General features: G+C 38.5%; 3 protein-coding genes across 5 annotated transcripts in view; 2 read left to right on the plus strand and 1 right to left on the minus strand.

Moving 5' to 3' along the window:
* LOC129446517 (unconventional myosin-XVIIIb) overlaps positions 1 to 12,430 on the plus strand; it is a 65,802-nt gene extending 53,372 nt beyond the window's left edge. Inside the window, exons 38-44 of one of the 3 annotated variants that reach the window (XM_073874533.1) lie at positions 174 to 311; positions 387 to 572; positions 4,360 to 4,493; positions 6,076 to 6,117; positions 8,781 to 8,951; positions 9,945 to 10,873; positions 12,293 to 12,430. In XM_073874533.1, the coding sequence (XP_073730634.1) occupies positions 174 to 311; positions 387 to 572; positions 4,360 to 4,493; positions 6,076 to 6,117; positions 8,781 to 8,951; positions 9,945 to 10,860 (1,587 nt within the window). In that variant the 3' untranslated portion in view covers positions 10,861 to 10,873; positions 12,293 to 12,430. The remainder of the gene's footprint in view (positions 1 to 173; positions 312 to 386; positions 573 to 4,359; positions 4,494 to 6,075; positions 6,118 to 8,780; positions 8,952 to 9,944; positions 10,874 to 12,292) is intronic. The other 2 variants (XM_073874534.1, XM_073874535.1) reach the window with 2 other exon arrangements.
* A 547-nt stretch (positions 12,431 to 12,977) lies between these two features.
* npm2b (nucleophosmin/nucleoplasmin, 2b) lies at positions 12,978 to 15,345 on the minus strand. Its single transcript, XM_055207662.2, has 9 exons — positions 15,155 to 15,345; positions 14,993 to 15,075; positions 14,796 to 14,915; positions 13,730 to 13,823; positions 13,533 to 13,651; positions 13,410 to 13,438; positions 13,295 to 13,328; positions 13,177 to 13,213; positions 12,978 to 13,102 (listed from the first exon to the last, which is right to left on the minus strand). The coding sequence occupies exons 1-8, from the start codon at positions 15,189 to 15,191 to the stop codon at positions 13,181 to 13,183; spliced, it is 549 nt and encodes a 182-aa protein (XP_055063637.1). The 5' UTR covers positions 15,192 to 15,345; the 3' UTR covers positions 12,978 to 13,102; positions 13,177 to 13,180.
* Positions 15,346 to 21,413: 6,068 nt separating this feature from the next.
* Positions 21,414 to 24,387, plus strand: part of sez6l (seizure related 6 homolog (mouse)-like) — a 46,267-nt gene continuing 43,293 nt past the window's right edge. The window contains exon 1 of the mRNA XM_055207654.2: positions 21,414 to 21,737. Coding sequence (XP_055063629.2) covers positions 21,656 to 21,737 — 82 coding nt within the window. The 5' untranslated portion in view covers positions 21,414 to 21,655. The remainder of the gene's footprint in view (positions 21,738 to 24,387) is intronic.

A 24,387-nucleotide genomic window follows, 5' to 3' on the forward strand; every position in this document is an offset into this window, starting at 1 on the left:
ATGCCTAATCTCTAAAGAGTTAAAGATGACACGAACGTTTAAGCTGTGCGTGTGAATGAATTTTCCCAAAGTAATAAATGTGATTTATTAAAAGGTTATGCATCGTAGTTGCGGTTTTAAAAGATAGTTGCTGTATTTTGTTAACACGTCATGTCACGGATGTTATCTTCCAGCTCCAGACCAGCGTTGCGCGCGTGCAGTTCCTGGAGTCGTCCACGGTGGCCCGCAGCATCGTCAGCAAGCAGGAGGCTCGGATCTGTGACCTGGAGAACAAACTGGAGTTTCAAAGAGGACAGGTCAAGAGGTTTGAGGTCAGTTCAGAACCACGAAGAGCATCCTCTCAGAGATGATCGTGGTGGTTTCAAGCATGCTTTCGGTTGTTTGAGGTCCTGGTTCTGCGTCTGAGGGACAGCGTGGTCCGACTGGGCGAAGAGCTGGAGCAGTCGGCTCAAGCCGAGAGCAGAGAGAGGGAGAATTCACGATACTATCAGCAGAGACTGGCGGACATGAGACTGGAAATGGAGGATCTGAGTGTCAGGGAGCAGGAGAGCGGCCGCAGACGCATGGAGCTGGTGACTGCAAATACACCCGTTGTTTAAATCTGACATCAAAGACATGTGATTGATGTGCTGAGTGAAATAAAAATATGAGATACACTATTGAAATCTCATATACAGTAGCTCCATAATGGATTTTGCATACACTTTTGACTTACAGTGCAATAAAACTACATTTTATTCCCTGGGAATTGAACACATGACCTTTGAACTGCCAACATAATGCTCTAGCAGTCAAGCAATAGGAAAATAAAAATGCATGGATACAAATAAGATTTGCATGATTTTGCATGAAAGGCTCGGAAAAAGGAAACGAATTCCTAATTTTTTTACCCATATAGTATATAATAAATGTAATAAGGCATTCATATTAAACCTTTAAATGTAAATTACGAATACATCTTATAATTGAAAGGCTGCTTGAGTGACGTTTTTGCAGCCTCCTCGCTGCATTTTCCCTCATCGGCCGCCCACAAGCCTGGCATGTTATTGCCCAGGAGAATACACTGAGCTTTTCTGAAAAAATCTGTAAATATTCATAATTTAACAGGAAGGAGGCGGCCTCCGTCATTACAACTCCTGCCGGCACGTAATGCAATTTGACCCGTGCGCACGAGTCGGCGGGGATTCAATATTAGGAATTTTAGCTACACTATCACTGACGTCTGATGCGCACACAAAGACACGCTCGGGCTCTCCAGGTTATTGGTTATGAAGGGGAGGGGGCAACGGTGAAAGTGTGGTTGTCATGGAGATGAGAGGAGGCGAATGGGATTTGTTGTATCAATAACCTTGAGGAGACAATGGAAATTAATCACAGGCAGACGGTGGCGGCGCATCCGGGAAATGTGGGATGTACTGGGAAGAGAGGAGGAATCTTGTGATCAGCCCTCATTATCAAATTATTTTATAAACAAGAGCTCGGGATCAATAATGCAGCATTGTGATGTACCAAACAAGAGAATGCTGGGGCACGAGTGAATCTTATGTTATAAACACGGCCAGATTTTATTTCATCCCAAGGTTAAAAAGCACAGTAGGTATTAATGAGACTTTTGAGAGGCATTACAGTAATGAAAACTGAACAGAAACTGTGAAAATAATGTCACAGTGCAAACATTTCTAAAACAGATGCAAGCAATTTTGGAAACACAGCATGCAATTTTGCGTTTAAATATATCAAACGCAGGCCAGACGCCTAGACTAAAACAAAGCAAGATTTTGGCTGTCAGTGAAATTGAATAAACGTCTAACCATAGCCCAAAAATAAATCAAATCAATACATGAAAGCAAACACCTTGTAATCACTGTTGACTTACATGCTTACATGATAGACTATCAGACATCTCACAAGCAAGGGATAATTTACAGCCAGTCTTGTATCACACTGAAGGGGCTTATTTCGCGCCTGTACCTTATCTCGCTTATTACATAGCTATTTCCCTTATAAGTATGGTAAGGAACGTTAAAGGAACAGTATGTAAGAAATGTATATCAATTAATCATAAAATGGGCCTGATATGTCACTATAAATCATTTTTATTTCAAATACTTACATTACTCACAACAGTGGTCCGGCCAGAATATTTGGTTGCAGCCCTCAACTGATGTTTATGTTGTGATGTTGTGTATTGGCCACCAGTTGTGTGATTGCAGTACCAGTTTTGGCCACAATCCTACATACTGTTCCTTTAAATATTGATTTGAAATATTTTATTTGCTCAAATGCAGACCTTTTGCGAGGAAAACCTGTTTACATTACATTAAGATTAAAAAAAAATCTTTGGTGTCCCCAGAGTATGTATGTGAAGTTTTAGCTCAAAACACCATATAGATAATTTTTATAACATGTTAAATTTCCCACTTTGTAAGTGCACTGCAAAAAAATATTTTCAAGAAAAAATCTATTTAGTTGTTTTTTTTTTGTAAAAATATCTAAAAATTCTTAAATTAAGCTTTTTTCTTGATAAGGAAAAGACGTTTTTAGACCAAAAATATCAAATTTAAGTGATTTTGTGCATAAAACAAGCAAAAAAAAAAAAAATCTGTCAATGGGGTAAACAAATTTTTCTTGAATTTTTCTTGAATTTAGTGTTTAAGAAAAATGTTCAAGATTTTTTTGCTTACCCCATTGGCAGATTTTTTTTATGCACAAAATCACTTAAATTGGTCTAAAAACTAGACTTATTTTCTTGGCTCGTTTTCCTCATCAAGAAAAAACATCTTAATTTTAAGAATTTTTAAATATTTTTACTGAAAATAGACAAAAATATTTTTTTCTTCAAAAACATTTTTTGCAGTGTGAGTGAAAATGTGCCGTTTTTGGGTGTGTCCTTTAAAATGCAAATGAGTTGATAATGCAAACACTGATCACCATAATGGTGGTTTGTTGAAATTGAAACTCAATTGTGCTGTCAATTGTTATTTTTTTCTCTCTCTCTATCTGCACTAAATGGCCGTGCCTTGGTTGGATAGTGCAGATTAAATGGCGGTGTTATTATAATAATACCCCCTTCTGACATCACAAAGGGAGCCAAATTTCAATAACCTATTTTTTGCACATGCTTACAAAGAATGGTTTACCAAAACTAAGTTAATGGGTTGATCTTTTTCACATTTTCTAGATTGATAAAAGCATTGGAGACCCAATTATAGCACTTAACTCTTTCACCGCCAGCATTTTTTAAAAAAGTTGCCAGCCAGCGCCAGCGTTTTTCATGATTTTCACCAAAGTTTAATGCCTTCCAGAAAATGTTCTTCTTCAGATATATAAACATACAATATACCAAATGAAAGAACAGAACCTCTGCTTTCAAACCAAAAAATACGTTTCATCCTACCTTGAGTAGTTCTTTTGTAATCAGCTTTTGAATATGGGTAGGTTTCTGCAAAAACACCACATTTTGAGCAAAAAGCAGAGATAATTCCATGTTTGTGACGGACTTTTCATATAGATCCCATTCAGAGCGATCTTTAAAACAGACACAGACATGCAGCAGCTTGCCATAGGGCAATACTTCCGGGTTTAAAAAGTTGCGGAAAGACGGAAAATCTCGTCATTGGCGGGGAAGCGTTTTCTCTTAATTGACGAGATATCTCTTCAATGGCGGGGAAAGAGTTAAACATGGAAAAAGTCAGATTTTCATGAAATGTCCCCTTTAATATAAGACAAAACATTCATATGTCATGACACACTATTTGGTTTAATCTTTTTTTAAATATAATATGTCATTTATGTTGATAAAATACATATTTATATTTATTTTTGTGTAATATTAAACTGTACCTGTCAAAATTATGTGCAGCATTCTGTGTTATTAGTTTGTTATTTGGTAATAACAAACCATGCAAATTTCCCAACAACTCAATCATAATCAATCATTCGAGTCGTGTAATAAGTTGTTTTGGCAAAAACGACACGTAACCAAATTCAAGTTTATTTTGGCTAGAAGTGAGTTACTCATAGCCAGACAGTATCAGGTCTATAGTTAACCCAGACAATAAAAGCTATTGCCTGCTGGTAGGTAACATCACATTTCTCTTCAATAGCAGTGTTCCTGAAGCTCGATTCGTATAGATTTGTGTTAGCATCACACACGGTCACGGTTCAATACCAGGGAACAAACATACCGATTTGTGGGGTCACCAAATGCATGGATGTAATGTTTGTAGTATATGTTTCTAAACGCTCGCTACAAGCAGTAGTTGGTTAATAATTAATTGACCACATTTTGTGATCAAAACAATGAATAAGTCCCTTGAGATCCAGGGTTATCTGATGGTTTTATCTTATCTGTATCAGGAAATGCAAGTGGAGGAGCTTAGTGCAGTGAGACAGACCCTGCAGGCAGATCTGGAAACGTCAATCCGGCGTATCGCTGATCTACAAGCTGCCCTAGAGGAGGTGGAGTCCAGCGATGAGAGCGACACTGAAAGGTATTGCAAGAGACGTTAACTTGACCTTTCCTTTAATGTTCCTTCTTGTTGCACAATCTCATTTAGATGAATGGATTTTGCGGAGGCTTTTATCCAAAAAGATTTACAGTGCATTACAAAATATACATTTTTATCAGTATGTGTGTTCCCTCGGTTCAAACCTATGACCTTTTGCGATGCTGATGTTATGCTTTAGCACTGCGCTATTCACAGGTTTCCCACTGGTCCTTGAAACCCTTGAAAGGTAATTTTTTGAAAATAAAAATAAATAAATACAGGTAATTGAAAGTGATTTAATCTATTTTATGCAAGAAGTTTTCTGGGGAAAAAAATACATATTTTTCCCTTTGTAATGTAAGATAATATCATTAAAATTCTAGACTTTTTAAGCACACGTGCTAAACTATATCTTCTGTATGCGAATGTTGATTGATACCAAAATGCTTTTTTGCATAGTTGTGTTTGACACATGAAAACGTTTTGGGGTTATGTATGTAACTGTTGTTCCCTGAGAAGGGAACGAGACGCTGCGTCTCCCTTGCCATACTTCCTGCGTCTCTGTAATGCCGTCTTTGGCATTATTTCAGATAGCGATATACTTGTTGACTCCCGCGTCACCCTGTTTTTGTCATTAAGCCTCACCATTGGTTGAATTTGATTTACACATTCAGACACACTTAACCCTGGAGGCGTCCCCAAAGTGTCACCGCAGTGACGCAGCGCGAGTCCCCATGAAAGGGAACTGTAACAATGTATCTTAAAAGGTAACCTTACTCTTCCTTGAAATGTGTCCCCACATTCAATTTGAGGTTATTGGACCTGGAAAGTCCTTGAAATGTGCTTGAATTTGAAGGTAACTAAGGTGTGGGAACAGAGCACAATCTAGCATAGCTTTATTAAAGAATAGTCTCAAATCATGATATGTTGAAAATAGTGCAACAGATGTGACTGAATGGTGTAATAAGGAGTATGCTTTTTGAAGAATGCATGCTTTATGCATTAGTAGTATATCCCAAAATGCCTTGTGCAATGGAAGTAGATTGTTTAATGTAATTGTAGATCCAAATACCAGCTTCCTATAGCAGCTTAAATGTCATGTGTTTGATTCCCAGAGAACACACATAGGCCTATTGATAAAAATGTCACTTTGGATGAAAGCATCTGACAAATGCATTCAATAATAACCCAACCCATCACCTGAGAAGTGCTTTTGGTGCATAAATGTATGGTATGCAAACCATTTTATATCACATTTGCAAATATCCCTCCCTGTTCTTCTCTCTAGGGTGTTTCTTGGTCATGTTTAATTGCCGTCTTTTTCAGTGGTGCTAAAACGTGAAGAGATTTTCCTCACGGTGCACAATCAAGGCTACACATCTCCTCTAAATGCTTCAATAGCGCCTCACTCCCCAGACACCGTAGTAAAACGCAATATCAGAGTCCACAGTCTTTGATCTTCACTGCCACTGAAAATTCAGCACGCTTTTACCTTCAGCCGCTTTGGTTTTCCACTCCCGTCCTTTGTATCTCTAAACCAGCGCTCTCTCTCTTTCTCTCTCTCTATCTCTCTCTCTCCACACAGTGTGCAGACAGCTGTGGATTCCTTGTCTAGAAAGAAAGATCTGTAAGCACCCTGTTGTTGGCTCTGTGTTTGGGAATGAGCGATACTGTAGGTTGACCCAATACCCATCAAACTATTACAAGCTTGTGTTGATGGGTGGGCCAGCTGTTGTTGTGTCTTGCTTACCCTGTTGCTCAGTGATGTAAGTGTGTGTGAATTCGTGAAAGGCCTCGGTTCCTTTCATACGCCTGAATGAAGGTAAACGAGATGGACACAAACGTCCACGCTACTCCTTCACTTTACTGTTAAAGCCAGAAGCTTTTCTCCTTTTGGAGAGATGGCTAGCGGTGATATGCTTTGTCTTGTGAATAATGCATGTGCATTAGTTGAGACCCCCTGTGTCCCATCACTTTCAGCCATCTGTGGACGAAAAGAAAGCAAGTTTTGCAGGTTTGCTTTGGGTCTTATCAGGCTGTGCGAATGCAGGGTTGGAGAGATGGCATGACCTGTAAAAAACTCTTACAAAAAGGGCTCTTAACTCTTTCCCCACCAGCGTTTTTAAAAAAAAGTTGCCAGCCAGTGCCAGCATTTTTTATGATTTTCACAAAAGTTTAGAAAATTTTCTTCTTAAAATATATAAATTTACAATATTTCAAATGAACGAAGAGACCATCTGCTTTATGTTTCTTCCAACCTCTCAAATATGGGTATGTTTCTTAAAAAACACCATATTTTGAGCAAAAAGATGAGATAGTTACATTTTTGTGAAGGTAGAGATAGAGATAAGATTCAGAACGATGAGCAAAACATACACGGAAATACAGCCGTTGTAGCTCTAGAACCATACTTTCGGGTTTTATAAGTTGCGGAAGAGCGCCATAATAGTGCATAATAGTGGTATTGCGGAAAACCGGAAATAATCGTCATTGGCGTTTTCTCTTAAAGGGACATTCCACTTTTTTTTAAAAAAATACTAATTTTCTAGCTCCCCTAGAGTTAAACATTTGATTTTTACTGTTTTGGAATCCATTCAGCTGATCTCCAGGTCTGGCGCTAGCACTTTTAGCATAGCTTAGCATAATCCATTTAATCTGATTAGACCATTAGCATCGCTAATAAAAAAATAACCAAAGAGTTTCTATATTTTTCCTATTTAAAACTTGACTCTTCTGTAGTTACATTATGTACGTTGAATGACAGAAAATTAAAAGTTGCGATTTTCTAGACAGATATGGATAGGACTATACTCTTATTCTGGCGTAATAATCAAGGACTTTGCTGCTGTAACATGGCTGCAGCAGGCGTAGTGATATTACGCACTGCCCGAAAATAGTCCCCTGCCATTGAAAGATAATAAGGGGACTATTTTCGGCTGCTGCGTAATATCATTGCGCCTGCTGCAGCCATGTTACAGCAGCAAAGTCCTTGATTATTACGCCAGAAAAGAGGGTGTGAGAAAAGAGGTACAAAAGCTGTCACTGGGACTTTATAAAGGTACTAATATGTACCATTTATGTACAGATATGTATTTCTGAGCTATCCGTATGTATTTCAAGGAACTAATATGCACCCTGTGTACTTTTTGAAAGACTGCCACCCCAGTGACAGCCAGTGTTACCAGATTGGAAATGTCCAAGGATCGTACCAGAAGCTCAAAATTATGGTATTTGGAAGAAAATTATATCATAACAAGTCAAATGCAAAATACAACTATTTATCTAGACAAACAACTTTTGATTGCCTCCAGATTTTCCCAGTAGATAAATAACTAGGTGTACCTTAGTGGGAGGGTCAAAACAACTAACTTGAAACTACTGACCTAAGCACCGTGGCATGAACGTTACCTTGTAAAAAAGAGAGCTATTCTCAACGATGATTGGATAAGAAGACATAATGTGAGAAAAGGAGGAGTTGTGGCTAGAAGGGAAACAGCAACCGCCAAAATCATGTGAAATCTTGCCAAATGAAGCACTGTTTTTATTCTAATCCTATCCCCAAACCGAACTCTAAACCAAACATTTAGGCCATAGCTGTATTTCTTCTAGCCAAAATCATGAGATTCGCATTCGCGTTATGATGATACACATAGGATCCACAGCTAGATCAATGAGTATAGAAGCCCTATGATTGCAAGGACCAATTGAAGTGTCACAAAATATGGAAATTGTCATACATTAAGGGATTTTTTTTCATTATCGATCGTACATTAATTAGGGTACAAATACGATAATTAGTGTACGTCTGGCAACCCTGGTGACAGCTTTTAAGAGTTTTTGTGAATTTCTCCCCAACATCCCACTGATAAATGAACCCCAGTGTACTTTTCATAAATCAGACCTTCTAGAAGCTAAATTAAGTGGGTTTGATTAGATTTCTTTAGTCTAAGTCTGACAGCGAACAGGCTCTGGATCACTGCGTTGCACCCCGATAACAACAGCCGTCTCCAATTTAATGAACTCACAGTTCACTGAGCACAAGGCATGCTGGGTAAGAATGAGCTTATCAGAGCTAATATCACCCCCATGTGTGGCATTACACAACTACTTCACGAGAGATCCTCTCTTCTGCCATGTTATATTCATGTAGGTCATGTGCTCTGTGTTTTTAGAGACATTGATTTAATCGCTTGCGCTATGAGAGCATGATAAACGGCTGTTGTTCTGTACAGTGGCGTGATATGATGTTTATACTTTAGTTAACTGATCAACGTGGGGTTTGAATTTTAGCGACAGCATGTCCAGCGTCTCATCCAGCGTGGGCACAGAAGACGTCGGTGAAGGTATCCGTCACTGGATGGGTGTCCCACGAGGAGGCAGAGGAGGTGCGACATCCCCTTATGGAGGAAGCAGCTCCGGGCGTCAATCTGTCACGGACACCATGAGCACCTACAGTTTCAGGTAACAGCCAGACGACGCTGAACATCAAGTACAAGAGTATGTAAATGAAGGTAACAGATGTAAGAAGACATTTATACCTAAAACAGCCGAAGGTTGCATTGCTGTAGGAGTACAACTAAGGTACCACATGGCTGTGTCTAATCTCACATAATGGGATTTTTCTATTTAATAGATAAATATAAAGTTGCAAAATAAAAAAAGAATCCTAGTATAAAGGCTTCATCTATTTTCTTTAAAGTCCCCTGTAGTCAATATTTTTTTTCTTAAAACTCATTTCTTCATGCCTTAAAATAGCTTGATTGTAACTCTACACCCTTGCTTCATTTAGTATACGTAGATTCATGAATATGCAAATGAGTCCCCGCCTCCACTTAATCACACCAGCTTGGACTTGATCATACTGGTTACAAAGTGTTTGTTACGTAAAAAATGAATTCAAAGCATTTTTTCGTAAAACTTAGTTTAAGAATGTGGCATTCACACCAGCCACGGTAGAGGTGGCAAAAACGCACTATTCGTGCGTAGTTGAATGTGTGAACATTTTGAGTTTACTCGCTCATTCGCGCGTGAAAGCCGCATGTGAAATTCTAGTCATTCGAGACATTCAGGCAGAAACATGGGTGGGGCTTGATTAGTTACCCCGGCGCGAATATTCGCCAAAGTTCAGATTTTTCTACTCGCGCGTTTCCTGTGACAAGCTCAATTTGCGTGGAACGAGCAAAAATCCACGTCATTCGCGCGTTCCGCACCGCAGGATGCCTATTCGCGTCTTTGCATCGATTTAACATGTAAATCGCTTGCCACCTCTTCCGTGTCTGGTGTGAATACCACAGAAGAAAACACTCAGCAAAGGTGCTTACTGATGAATTTGCATATAGTTTGCATATTAAAAAAGCATAGACATACAAACAACAATAAAAGCTTGATTTTCACCTCAGGGGGACTTTAAGTTATAGTTTATTGTTATAATCTTGATATTTTTTCTTGTGCCAGATCTTGCACTCAAGACCTGGATGAAGATACCAAAGAAAAGTCTGGAGGTCTTGCCAGGGCGTCCTCTTCCACTGCCCTGTCCGAGCTCCTGGAGGGTCTGCGGAAGAAGCGTGCTGGGCTGGAAAGAGGTTCAGAGGCGGGTGAGGGCAGTACAGTGTCCCTGCCCATCTATCAGACCACAGGAGCCTCTACACTCCGCCGCAGGCCCTCGGCGCTGTCGCTTGAAGCAGAGGAAGGACTGGAGGACCTGCCCCGACCGGGCATCCTAAAACCCCCGAGTCCCCACCTGCCCCGTGCTTCCAGTCTGCGCTCCCTGTCTGAAGCAGGGCCGACCTCCACGACCACATCCACAACGGGAAAGATGAGCCGCTTCAGCTCCTGCGACTCGCTCGCCTCCGTGTCCTCCGCCGCAAGTTCCCGACGGCACTTGTCCAACCTCGCCATCCCCGAGGAGGGGGAGGAGGAGCTCAGCACGAAAGCCCTGTCATCTCACGGCCCCTATCAGCCAATCCGCCGCCGTATGCATGGCAGTATTGTGGCGGAGGGTGGAGAGTCTCAGTTGGGGACGGAGCCTATGGTGTTTCAAAATCGCCGACTCTTTAACGCCCAAGATAAGGGATGGGCTGGTGACGATGCAGATGACAATAACTCAGACATTCTTCCAGCGATCCGACGAGCGCAGTCTACCAGCAGCCTGGCATCCACCGGTTCTAGAGGAGGACAGAGGCGAGCACTGAGTGTGCACTTTGGGGAGTTGCCCACATCCAGGTCACGTAGGGAGTCTGACTCTGATTCCTCAGGTTCTAGTGGATCTCAGAAGCGCCGTGGGCCTCAAGGAGAGAGGCTGGAAGCCGAGGGCAGTGAGGATGTCAACTCCGTGATGAAGAAGTACCTCAAAAAAGCAGAAGTCGACTAGAAAAGTCAATGAGGTTGAGTTTGAAATTCCACTGGTTTTGTTTTTAAAGGGGCCATAATTTCAACAAGTGTTTCTATTTACTGTAAAAAAAATCTATTTTGTTGTAAAATCAAAGTGGCTTTACAAGTAATTTTTGACTACAAAATTGAAATGACTTTAAAAATGTATAGCAGCAAAAAAAACTAAGTCATAGCAAGGTTCTTTTAGGGAAGTCGCACCACTAGGCGGCCATGTTTGCAATGACTCTGGGTACTAAAATCACAACTTTACAACATATTTCTGACTAACAATTAAACCTGACATAAACTTTACCACAACTTTTGTTTCTTAAAGTAAAATTGCGCAAAATAAAAGCCTTTATTTGATGTCATTTCAACTATGTCATATGCACCCATGTTGTTAAGCGCCTCACGTGACTGTATAGAGCCCCTCCCCTAAGAAGGGTCTGTCTTTATCGATTGATGATTGGTTCTTTTAAACAGAAGGCGGGACATCCATCACAAGATCGGCCATATTGAGCGTTGCATTAGGTGTGTTTGAGTTCACGTGGCGCTGTGCAGACAGATCTTTGCCGCTTGCAGTCGAGGGAGGAGTTGAAGACGGAGCCGTCAAGTTGGACACATGCTGTTGCCGTGTGACGTGTGGACCATGTTTAATTTTTTAAGTGTGAATGAAGTGAATTAGATGCTTTTAATAAAACTTGCAACCAGAAACCCTTTATTTTGAATATTTTAGCGGTTTATACCGTATGCCAAAAATAACAGGAAACATAAGCCTACATTATCAAAATACCAATAGAGTTTGGTCTTTCGCTCCTTGCAAGTAAGCCTTGGTCTGTGCAGCGCCACACACCTAATGTCTCCTAGTCAAAGAGTTGTAGCCAAAAGGGATACACAAACACCAAATTCTTGTAAAATGTCATCAGGATGTGCGCTGTTTATCCCAATTCAACCCCCAAACACAACATTTCACAGGATTTATGCCATAGCTTTATCCCATTTAGCCAGAACAGAACAGCCCAAACCCAACATCTTGCAAGATTTCGGCATTTGCTGTATCCCTTCTAGCCAAAGTGGAGTAGTAGGGGTGCTTAGGCCCAATCCCATTTTTCTGTCTTACCCCTTATTTTTAGTAGAGTAAATGCTATCCAAATTGGGCCATACTCTCGTGAACGTGCAAACCTAAGGGGGAAGACGGAGAAATGGGATTGGACCTTAATCTTGTTAAATCCAACATCTTTGGTGAGCACTGAATTGACAGAGCGTTGCTTTAGCAAACTTTTAGATTTTGGGTTTGAATCCCAGGAACAAACTAGACTAAAGGATACCAAAAATAAGTCATATATGACCCCTTTAAACCAGTTTTAAGCTACATAATATTCAAATTTACTATCAAGATGTTGTAAATCATTTAATGTCTTCTGTTCTTACAGCAGGATGGATGAAAGCGTTTGGAGAAATGTTCCTGTCCAGAATGCAGTGATGCACACTATTTTAACTGGAAGCACAAATACACTTGAGGATTTATTTTGAACACTGTTTGTACACATGAATAAAGATGTTAAAATAAAGCGTACTCATTTTATTCCCAGCATTCACGCTGTAAACAAGCCCTTTGTGTTTGAGCTGTGCTGTAACCCAGAAGCGGCTTCAGGTCAGGAAAATGAATTTTGACCTGCTCAGACAGACTTTATCCCCCTCGCAGCAGTCAGTGCAAATTTGTCCAAGTCCAACGGATGTAAATAAAAACGTCAAGCAGAATCATTGGTATTTGCTTCTGACCTTTCCAAGCAGAGAGGGAGACATGGCATTCAGAGGGAAAAAAGCGGAAGTAGAAGCAGTTTATGTTTGCAATAGTTTAAGACCTCAAGATTTTAATCCAATAAATATTAATATATCCATTCGAAACAATGATTATTCCAGAGGCATCTTGTTTAATGCATGCAACCATAAAATGCATGTATTGTGCAGTTGCATGCTACTTTGGCAAATGACTAAAGGCAATTTACAATTTTCTACAGTTCACTGTAAAAATAAAACCGTAATCTTAATTTGATTATGACACTTAAAACAGGATTATGATGAATTATGAGTGTGTTCACAGAAAACTGCACAGTGTGCTTTCTCCTCAATAACTTTATTGATATAAGTGTAGCTACATTGGGACCATGGTGAGAAATTAAAGCTCCCAATTTAAATATCCAACAGCACCCTTCTGGGTACGGAGCGTTCCCAATCCACACCTGCAATCAGAAATAAAGTCATTACTGAAGTCTCATCAGGGTTAAATTAAGGTGGTCATCTACAGGTGCCTTGCCTGGTCAAACCTTTGCCTTCCGTCCCCTTCCTTTACCCTGAGCAGAACAAAAACAAAAACATGAATCACTTATGCAATGCCATAGATCAACTTTACAAGAGACGGAAAGATAAAGTACCTTTTTAGGTGGATTTTCACCATCAGAGGCTTCCCTGCATTTAGAAAACATTCAGTTAGTTTGCATTTTAGAGAACGCATGCCCGAAAAGTTAATGAAATTATACATGAACTTACTCATCCTCTGCCTTTTCTGGCTTCTTTCTCTTAAAAAAAAAAAAACACAAGAGCCCAATTAAAGTAAGGTGATGGCAGATTGCACAAATGTGATTCGGAGTTGAAATAAAAACCTGCTCTTACTTTGCCAGCAGCATTTTTTGTGACTTTCTTCACTGGTGATTCTTCAATATCTTCCTCCTCCTCTTCTACCTCCTCATCCATCTCTTCATCCAGCTCTTCTTCATCAGAGTACTCTTCCACTGGGAAGCAAATCACAAAACTCAGTAACTAATGTCAGATATGCATAAACAAGTAATGAGAGAGAAACCACCCCTCACAGGCAACATGTTCTGCGCCGACATACACCGGCCCAGAGCCGTGCTTCAGGCGAAAGGTCACAGGTGGATGAAGATCCAAACCAGACAGGTTGACCTGAAGGACAAACAAACCATATGGAGATGTATACACTACTGCTTAAATGTTTAGGGTGACTTGAATACATTTATTTTGACTTTACAAAGTTTGATCTTAAGGCACAAATGTACATTTTTTACAAAGTTAGTTTTAAAATGTCACTTTGGATAAGTCTGCTAAATGCCTAAATGGGCAAAACCAGTGCAAAAGACTGTACTGAATACAGAAAAATGCTCAATAAGAGCCCGAAACAGCCCAGACCGCAGACGACTCCGGGTCTTATCCACACCGGAGCTGCTGACTTTGGCGCAGATCCGGCCCAGAGTTGTCTGGGAGATGGGAACACCTTCAGTATTTGAAAAGCATCTCAGGGTGAAACCAAGGTAAAAATTAAACAAAGTCCAATGGTAGGGATCCCATATAGGGAAAAATATAAATCAAAGTGCTCTATATGGTCTAGGGTTGATAATGGTCATAGAAGCAAAGACGACGACCATGCCACTCAAATTAAACAAAATAAAAAAAAATGTCCATTTATGTGCGTTTTACTTCATAGTTTTGAATGTTCACTATTGATATAAAATGTGGAAATGTTTTAATAAGCGAGTAAACTATTGAACGGTTTTGTGCATTTATGATGCGTTTCAGGCAGCTCGGATTTACGATCCCCACCTAAAACCGTATATAACGCCTGACTAAAGTAACATTAAGAGTATTTAATAACATTAAAACATTGTTACTTGTGATTTGATAACATCAAAACATTTTAAAGTGTGTGGTAACATTAAAAGAGCTGCGTTCCAGACATCACTTCCGGGTTATGGTGGGAAGTATCCGAAGTCCGAGTTGGGATTTTACCAACACGGCATACAAAGATAATGGCAGTAGTTGTAAAAATGGAAAATATTTGTATATAAAACAATCAAATACACCTGAAAATAATAAATGGTTTAATATAAAAAACAAGTATATTAAAAGTGTATAACTTACCGTTGGCATGGATTTGGCGTGTAGCGTTGCTATGGGAACCGCTTTTGCGCTGTTGTTACCTTCACCCATGACCAGTTCAACAATATTAAACTCATCTTTGGCGGTGTGACCCAAACACATCTCCAGGAAAAAATATATTAAGTTAAGACGACAATAATTAAAACGACTTTAAAGATGACCAAATAGGCTAAACGTACTGTTCTGAGTGCCAGCTGGTGTTGATGATTCGTATCGTCCGTCTTGAAGGATTCTTCTTTATTAGACTCATTGAGTTCACAACCTGATACAAACAAGCACATTTTAACTTCACAAGTCATACTACTGTTAATTATATTCTGAAGGAGAACATCTTATCATACCCCAAAGAGTTGAAAGAGGTTTCTCGGGTTTGCTCATTTTGTTACCGTAGAATGGATGGAAAATAAAAACGTGCGTAAGTTTATGTTATTGGCTTTGAAGCATCGTATGCGACAAATGAATCACTTGCTTTTCCCTTCACCAGAAACAATGAGCGAACTGCTCGAAAAACGGCAAAAGAAAAGACATTTGTTCGCGAGAAGCTTTAAAAGGAAATTAAATGCGCATCAGCTGACAGCAATTAAAGTCACGGCAGGTTAATAATGATCCTACCTGGAAAAAAACACTTCGATTTTATAATCGACTCTGAATCCAATAGAATTAAATAGGCTCAAAATAAGTAACTTACGCAAACAAAATCTGCAGACTTTATATCTTTTAGCCAGCAGGACAGTTTAATGTGTTTGTGATGTCGATTATTTTCTTACATTATTTACATAAATTTAGTTATATGTCACAAAGTTTAACTAAAGGTTCTTGAACTTTTCTTTTTTTCAAGCTCAAGGTTCTATAAAAGAACACTGGAAAAAGGTACGGACTATTAAAAAGTTATAAAAAAATATTATTTTAAGAACCACAAAAGGTTCCTTGGGGAACAAAAGAATGGCTCTTGTGTAATAAACAACAACTTTTAAATAGGCCTACCTTAATTTGTATTCATGAATGAAGGGCTTGATAACAATACGATTTTGAGTCAAAAATATATATATATTTTAGGGCTGTCAAAAGATTAATCGCATACAAAATAAAAGTTTGTTTTTGCATAATATGTGTGCACTGTGTGTAGCCTAATTATTTTGTATATATAAATGCACACAGATGTAAATGTTTCTTAAATACATGCATCTGTGCATTTATACAAAATAATTATAAAAATTATATAACATGTTTTTTACATTTTTTAAATGTATGTGTCTGTTTATATAAATATATTATGCAAATACAAACTTTTATTTTGTTTGTGTAAACTGTTTTGATTATTTGTGTAAATCTAAAATTGTAATATATTAATAGTGAATCTCATTTATCATATGTTGTGTATGTGGCTTGTGTACCCTATTATCACCATTCTTATATGCAGCCAAAGATTTTACTAATGGAGCACTAAATTGTTAAGAAGAACATAAAAATCCTCATACATCTAGTGACTTTTTACTCTCAAATTACATTTTATAACTTATATAAATTGGGCATATAATAGGCCTAAATGATGACATTAAAGTTGAACAAGATATAATTTCACAACAACTATGCAATTAATCACAATTAATTACACAAAAAGGTGTGATTAATCAAATAATAAAAAAAATGATTTCTCAAAGAACATTTATGACTTTTTTAGGTTCTCCTATGCACTGCAAAAAATTATTTTCAAGAAAACATTTTCTTAGTATTTTTTTCTTGTTTTCAATAAAAATATAAAAAAATTCTTAAATTAAAATGCTTTTTCTTGATAACAAAACGACCCCAAAAAATAAGTCTAGTTTTTAGACCAAAAATATTAAATTTAAGTTACAAGCAAAAAAATCTGCCAATGGGTAAGCAATTTTTTCTTGAATTTTTCTTGAATTTAGTGTTTAAGAAAATTTTCAAGATTTTTTTGCTTACCCCATTGGCAGATTTTTTTGCTTGTTTTATGCACAAAATCACTTAAATTTGATATTTTTGGATATTAAATTTGATAAGAATTTTTTTTCTTGGAAATCATTTTTTGCAGTGCCATTGTGACGCACCTTTATTTTTAGACCATAAAACATTTTTTGTTACATACAGCAAACATCTCCTCACTACAGTATCTGCTTGCTGCCTGACCGCTGATCAAACTGTAAAAAAACGCGATCTCTGTAGACAGCCCAGGCACCACAAACTGCAATAACAACAAAGTGGCCAAACCTACCATCAGAAACGATAACAACGTGTTCCAGCCAATAAACGAAAAGAAGGATTTGGGGGTGGGGGTTAGGTGCGTTCATGAAAGCACAGAATGGAGGGGAAGGAGTTAGCTACGCTCCGTTTGTTTGAAAACAGTTCAAACATCAACAAAAAGTAACGTCACACAGATTCAGAGCGCCTTTAAGAGTGTATCTTATTTTGTGCAATAATGGTGTTAAGGTTCAGTTTTCAAGCCAAGACCGTAATTTGTCTAAACAGAAATCAACAAAAAACATACACTGAGAAATAGTCATATTGACAACTTATCCCGTCTCAGAATAAATGGTCAAAAGCACCCACCTGTCACTTGGGCTTTGCACCTATAAAGAGTTCATGTTATTACTAGTATCAAAGATACATATTGGTAGGTACCAAATGGTACATATTAGGACCTTTCTGAAGTTTGCTATAATGCACAAATGTGAAAGATCTTTGTAGTTTAAGAAGGCCCTCAAATTAACTTTCCCTCATGGATAGTGCTATTTTTCCAAACACTTTTTATACTTGTAGTTGCTAAGTTTGTTTTTATATTTCATACTAGAACGCCTCGGTCCCATATGGCTGTACGCTCATATCAGCCGTGTGATGTATTATTAACGGGCCTCTGTGCACCCGGATCGCTCAGCCTGCGGATTACAGAACACTGAGAACACGGGCTGGTAGTTTGACCGGCTTTCTCTCGGGTTTCTCCGCCAGCCCCTCACCATCATCAAAGACCATGAGCCTGCGGATAAAAGAGGGGTAGAAAACAGCATGAGTGCGGAAAGGACAAAGAGACTGTGATATTATGAGGTGTGGGGAAGATGGGTAAATCCATATTAGATATATATACAGATTCGTATCAACAGCGGAAAGCGTGGGCCGCAGCTGGTACATTTTTTAATAAAATTTTATGATTTTCTTTGTTCTGCACACCTGAGAAGTCCAAGCTTGACATGCAGAAAATGCTTTGTAAATAAAATTGACCACATGGGAGCTCCATGCACGCATAATCGTAATATTCACTCCTGACAGGAGAGATGAGTGTAGGAGGTCTGAAGTGATTCCTCTGTGTGTGTGGGCTCTGTTCTCCACACTGAAACATTCACACAAGCAGAAGAAGTTAGGAAGCATAAATGAGCATTGTTTGGCTATGGTAACTAAGATCTGTTGTGGGCTCTCCAGTGACACCAAATGGTACCAAATCCATTTAATGAACATAACAGCTTTGTATTAAAATCAACCTTATACAATGTAGTGCCGTTGGTTAGTAGCCTTATTTTCTGAGGTGAATGAATTAATGTATTTTATAAAATGTCATAAAACTGGGGGCCCCCGGGAGACCACGGTCCCCAGTTTGAGAACCACTGGTCGATTTGAAGTAATATGGCTTAAAATGACAAATAATAATAGATCTCAAAAAGTGTTAGCACTGGAAACCATCAAGATTGTTTATCAGGAAATCCTCCATAATCCACTGCTAACTCACATTTATCACTGGTGTTTGTCCTGGTATGATGCCCATTCTTTACCAAACAATTCTTCATAAATCAAATTCTGACATATTTTTATATGAATATTTTAAATAGGTTGTGATTTTATTCTGAATTCATGTAAACATTTCTTGTTTAATTGTTTCTGAAATGCTCCAATGGTGCTGAAACTAAAATAAAAATGAGTTTCCTGTCCCTGAGGACATTTCCACACCGCATTAGCTGCGAAATACCTGTTTCAGCATTTCCCAATAAACGAAGCATATTGCGGATTTGCTCGTTTGGTGACATTTCTGTGTGGATTTGTGGCGACCGGCTGATAAACGTCCAGAAAATGAAGACAGTGTGGAAGATTGAGGCTGTAGAGAAATGAGAGATAATCCTCAGACCCCATCGGATCTAATTAAGATTTTCTCAAGAAACGTGAAAGATCAGTCAGGAATGTCAGTCACTTCAAAATTGAGTAAAACTGGATTTTTTGTGCTTTTTTCTTAGATCCATTTGTAATGAAAGATTAATAGGGAAGCATGAGGTTCAAGTTTCACCATTCTGCAATGAATTTTCTTAATGCAGAAAACATCCATCAGACATGCCTTTATCTATAGTTTGTGTTGTATAATAAGAAACACAACAGAATCATTACATTTAGCAGTTGACTTTTATCTATTGTCAATGCAGCGAACGCGGATTCAGTACTGAGCAAAAACTGGAGAAAATGCTGGGATGTTTCAAATCATGGTTTGGTCAAATATGGACAAACCCAACTGTTGGTTTAAAACCCTTACGATGGCGGATAACCAGACCATCCATTCATAATAAAATATTCTGTGTTGATCTTAAAATTTCACTTTTTTGTTGTCTTATAAAAGCTTGGGGCTTTATGAACAGATCTATTTTAATAGAGCTGAATTCTTATAAGTGTTTACACATACAGAGAGAGAGAGAGAGAAGTAATTAACCAAGATTACCACATAACAGCTTGATCCAGCCAACAAGCATTTGTTTTCTTCTCAGGCCATTTGATTGAAAAATAAAAGAAACATCCCATATCACAAAGAGAGCTGGAGATCTTTATAAGGTTTCTGTCCACATTCATCTCTGTCGAGATGATCTCTCTCAGAAAGAAAGCAGAACAGAGGACATCTGTTTGAAATAGTCTGCTCTGTCATCTCAGACTTTTTTGAGGTCTATCTCATTTCTTTGTGCAGGCCAAGAATCTTTTTAGCCAGAGATGAGAGGACTGTGATTGGACTGTGAATTCTTTTGGCTAGTGAAATGAAAGGCCATGATGGTATAATACAAGTTTTGCAATGGATTTTGAAAAATAATTTGATTTGAAAAAGTGTTAAAGATTTTTTGCACTTCACTAGTTCCCCTGTGCATCCAGTCTTAATGGTTAATGGTACGAACTTGGCTTGCTGTGTTCGAAGGGAGCTCTAAACCTGAGCTCTGAACCTTCAGAAAAGCACACCTGAGGCCGGGGCTCGAGCCCCAAGTTTAACCCCACCTGCAACAGAACTGCACAGAGAAAGAAAGAGAGCAGTGAAGGCGGACATGGGGAGGAGGAGGGATGCCGGAAGAATTGCAACTGAAAGCAGATATATACGCTCATAATGGTGATTGACAGGCTTGAATGTTTAGGCTCCTCCCGAACCTACATTTGAAGAGTTTCGTTGCAAAACGAGATAAAGCTGTATTTTTAAGTTTTGAAGGTTTAAATCAAAACAAACAACTGCAGTTAAATTGCTTTTAATTGGAATGCACAACCAAAAAACTAGATTTCTGAAAAATTTAAAAAACGCAACGAAACTCTTCATTTATAACAACATATATTTTTACCCTTCAGAATCATGAACAATAATGTTGATTTTTGCTGAAGGCCTATTTTTTTATTTTCATCTCAACATATGTGCTACATTTATAGCTGTAATCTGTTTATTTTTTTTAGTTAAAATAAACAAAAAATCAGTACAAAAGTACTACATAATTTTTTTTAAACTAGGCCTATCTCTATTCCTTACCAAATTCATAACTATAAGCCTATAATAAAGATTCTGGTTCTGATGTTTTGAATTCACTGTAAAAAAATAATACGCTGGATTTACTTAAAAATATAGTGCATCATTACTTTAAAAAAATGGATGCAAAAAATAATGCTCTATATTTTTAAGTAAATACAACCTTTTTGTTTAGTGTTTGCAAGTCCCTTGCAATAATTTTCAAACGGTTGATAGAGAAAAAAAATTGTTTTAAATTCATTTTAATTCATTTTTTACATAAAATTTAAGTACCGCGAGAGCGATTCCCAAAGTATACTAGTATTTTGCTCTCGCGATACTTCGGTGTAATAAACCGATCGGTCTGCGCAAGGCCACATGAAGTCGAAGTTCAGCTGCTATCCATAACTTTAGGTTCGTTTAGTAGATTTTATCCGGCGTCCGTTGTTTTTTGTCACTCCACTGCATTAAGCAAACTATTTTGAACGTTAAGCTTTTTGACCGCCGTCAATCCCACAATCCACCTCGAAAGCGTGGCACTCGCTTAATTTACCTCAGGTCGAAACAAGCCGCGGGAAGTTCGTGCGTGGCAATCGTAGCAGTGACTAAAGACGTTTCAAAGGGCTGCGGTGCTATCTATCTATCTATCTATCTATCTATCTATCTATCTATCTATCTATCTATCTATCTATCTATCTATCTATCTATCTATCTATCTATCTATCTATCTATCTAACGTTATCTATCTATTGGAAACTGTAATAGAAATCCTCCAAACATCATCAGCAACTTTTACACTCGCTTGCACCCAAACCAGGAGGAAAGAGAGAAAGAGAGAGAGAGAGAGAGAGAGAGAGAGAGAGAGAGTGAGAGAGAGAAGGAGGGGTGGTGGGTGAGTGAGTGAACGGGAAGACACACTGCGGAGTTCAGCAGAGAAGAGATGAAGAGAGCTGGAGACACAGACCAAACCACAAAGCTGTAAACACACACGGACTCAGACTCACTGAGTTCAACATCTGACACTCAACGAGCTCTGCCGTGGACTTTAACACCACATCTGTGATTATTTTGGGCTGGACCCCCATTTTGACTGTGTGTTAACATGCTGGGAGTTGAAAGTGATGCCCTGTTCGTTGGATTGATGCTTTGGATGGGAACGCTTTGTGGACAGATCGCAACCCAAGGTAACGTAAATGATTGCTTACATTGCGCGCTGATGCCCTTGTGATGTAATGAATGGACACTGTCGTGTGTCCTCGGACCCCCTCTGAAAACTTTAACGCCGTCAATTGACTTTAATAAAATTACATGAATTGTGCAGAAAACATACCGGGAGACTTGTGGCAACATAAGTGAGTTGCGACATGAGGTTGTCAGAGAGATGGGTTGAGATAGTGTTTTGATCAATGAGGTGCATGCATGTGTGCTGAAATTGTTTTGAGGACAAAAGTGGGGCAGATAGAGAAACGTGGTTGCGCGAGTCTGGTGCATAATAACGCTGCGGGATTCCTGTGCGTGTCAACTGGATGCGATTTATAACGTAGTACATAAATGTAAAGCATACAATGCATAGAGATGTAAAATATAGTTAATCACACATAAAGCATCTGTATGACACACATCATTTTCTATTGACTCTGTTTAACTAAATGAAAAGTGCATATGATTAAACGCAGCACTGGTTTATTGAATCCTATTGTGCGTCCTTATCCATCCGTAAGCGCGCTTCATTTACAGCGTTATTATTTTGTTTGTGCCGATTCATCATCGTCATCCAGCAGTGCTTGTAAACCATGTGCATACAAACAGAAAAAAAAACAGTTTTATTCCAGTAAGTGTACCCCCAATATGATCTGGTACTTTTCTGACCTACTGTGTAAATTTGTTGCTGTTGCATTATTCATACATTCGCATGTAAAATCAAATGACTTTGTTGGTTCATCCGCTGAATGTTTTGTGTGTGTAGCTCGTTAATCACTTGCTGTGTAAATTTAGCTCAGCTCCACCACGCGTGGGCAACACCACTCATCTTTAACCGGGACACGCGAGAGTGAATGTCTCTCCTTAAGAAAACACCTCATTCAGTATACGCTTTTTTATTAATAACAACGTATTTGTATTGTTGTAAAGCAACAAAGGGTTGTTTTTTTAGATCTGTTTGGTTCATTAGAAGAAAATAATTTTGACTTTACGGCTTGAAAAAAACATTTACAGTATTTACAGTAAAATGCACTGGTGGTATCATACAATTAAAGGTAAAATATGAGAGTCATATTTTAATTAACACACGTATATCAATAATTGTATGAGAAAATATGTTTTATATTAGTTGTTGTAGTAATTTTTAGTTCATTCGTCCGTTTATTTGTGGGTCTACTTTTTTGGTGGATGAACTGCTGGAATTCTATGTCATGTCCGTGTCTGGTATCCTTGCGCATATCACCGGATTTATCAGATTTTTATGTTCGTCAGGTGAAGAGTTTTAGGACCAGTAAATACCTTCACACAGGTCAGATTGTTATGCTATTTTATTACAGTATTTCTAAAGGGACAATAAGTAGGATTTACCCCCATCTAGTGGTGAAATTGTATTTTGCATTCAAACGAATAGTGCTCTCTAGCGCCTCGTCAAATGCGTGTTGCAACTACGGTAGCCATTATGTAATCACTGATCTCCTTGTCCGTTTCAGCTATTTCACGTGTTCTGAATGAAAACGCGTTGTGGAAACACGTTTGTAAGCTAATGATTTTTTGTCCCTCTCTGCTATTATAGTTTATCAATCCGGCGGAACGACAAGGAAACCTCCTTGGACTTACCCGTCCAATGTAAGTAAAGAGAAGAAATTCTAAGCTTACAAAGAAAAATCAGATCATTGACAGAGGTCATTTAACACCGAGGACGTATTTATGAATAAAGACATTAATTTTGATTAAAAAAACACTTAAAACCCTACTATCTATCTATCTATCTATCTATCTATCTATCTATCTATCTATCTATCTATCTATCTATCTATCTATCTATCTATCTATCTGTAACTGAAACCAGAATACCGTTTTAAAAGTATGTACCTACGACTATATGTGAGTTACCTTAAAGGGACAGTACCCTTTAAGGTAAGTCACGTATAGTCGTAGGTACATACTTTTGAAACGGTATCCTGGTTTCAGTTACAGATTTGTGCAATACATTTGCTGGATTTTCTAAATGTTGATAAAAACTATTGCGAATGTGGGGTTTCCATCCAAATGTGAAGCAAATCTTTTTAAAATTAGCAAAAAAAGTAAAACAAACAAATGCGAATTAGGCGCGTTCCATCTATGTGTTCGAGCAAATGATGGTGGTATTGGTAACCTAGTAACCAACAGTAAATGAAGAAAATGGAGACAGGACTGCATTTAGTTACGATTGGGAAAGTTATAAATGTACTGGCAGTGCAGCTTGTAATTACCAAACTGAATGCTGTGCACAGAAGAAGAAATTCATATCAGGGACATCGAGCTCTATATATGCTAAAGACGCTAGGCTTGTTCGGAAGAACCGACAGGTGAATGACGTCAAACTACCACCACGAGCGCGATTCAAGGAATCATACAGAGGAATCCAATTTCGCCTCGCTCTTTGACGTCATTCGCCTGTCAGTATCCAAAGAAGCTCAGGCCGCCCGGTCAATAACACTTATCAAAAAGTATGGGAAAGCTTGTTGACGCTTTGGCCGGTCTGAAGTCTGTGTCACCATGGAATGTTAACAAAAAATAAAAAGTCGAAAAAATCGTTTTGTTCACATTTGGTCTGGAAAAAAATAAGGAAGGTTAAATCGGCTGCGGTGTGAA

Source organism: Misgurnus anguillicaudatus, chromosome 12 (assembly GCF_027580225.2).
Source record: "Misgurnus anguillicaudatus chromosome 12, ASM2758022v2, whole genome shotgun sequence".
In the NCBI taxonomy this organism is placed as follows: domain Eukaryota; kingdom Metazoa; phylum Chordata; class Actinopteri; order Cypriniformes; family Cobitidae; genus Misgurnus; species Misgurnus anguillicaudatus.

Bases quoted from the DNA above. Each gene is read 5' to 3' on its own strand.
- npm2b (XM_055207662.2), bottom strand. From the start codon at position 15,191: ATGAGCAAACCCGAGAAACCTCTTTCAACTCTTTGGG. The intron at 13,652-13,729 runs GTGAGGGGTGGT...TTTGCTTCCCAG, and splicing joins CGGCGCAGAACATGTTGCCT to TGGAAGAGTACTCTGATGAA. The intron at 13,439-13,532 runs GTAAGAGCAGGT...TTTTTTTTTAAG, and splicing joins CAAAAAATGCTGCTGGCAAA to AGAAAGAAGCCAGAAAAGGC.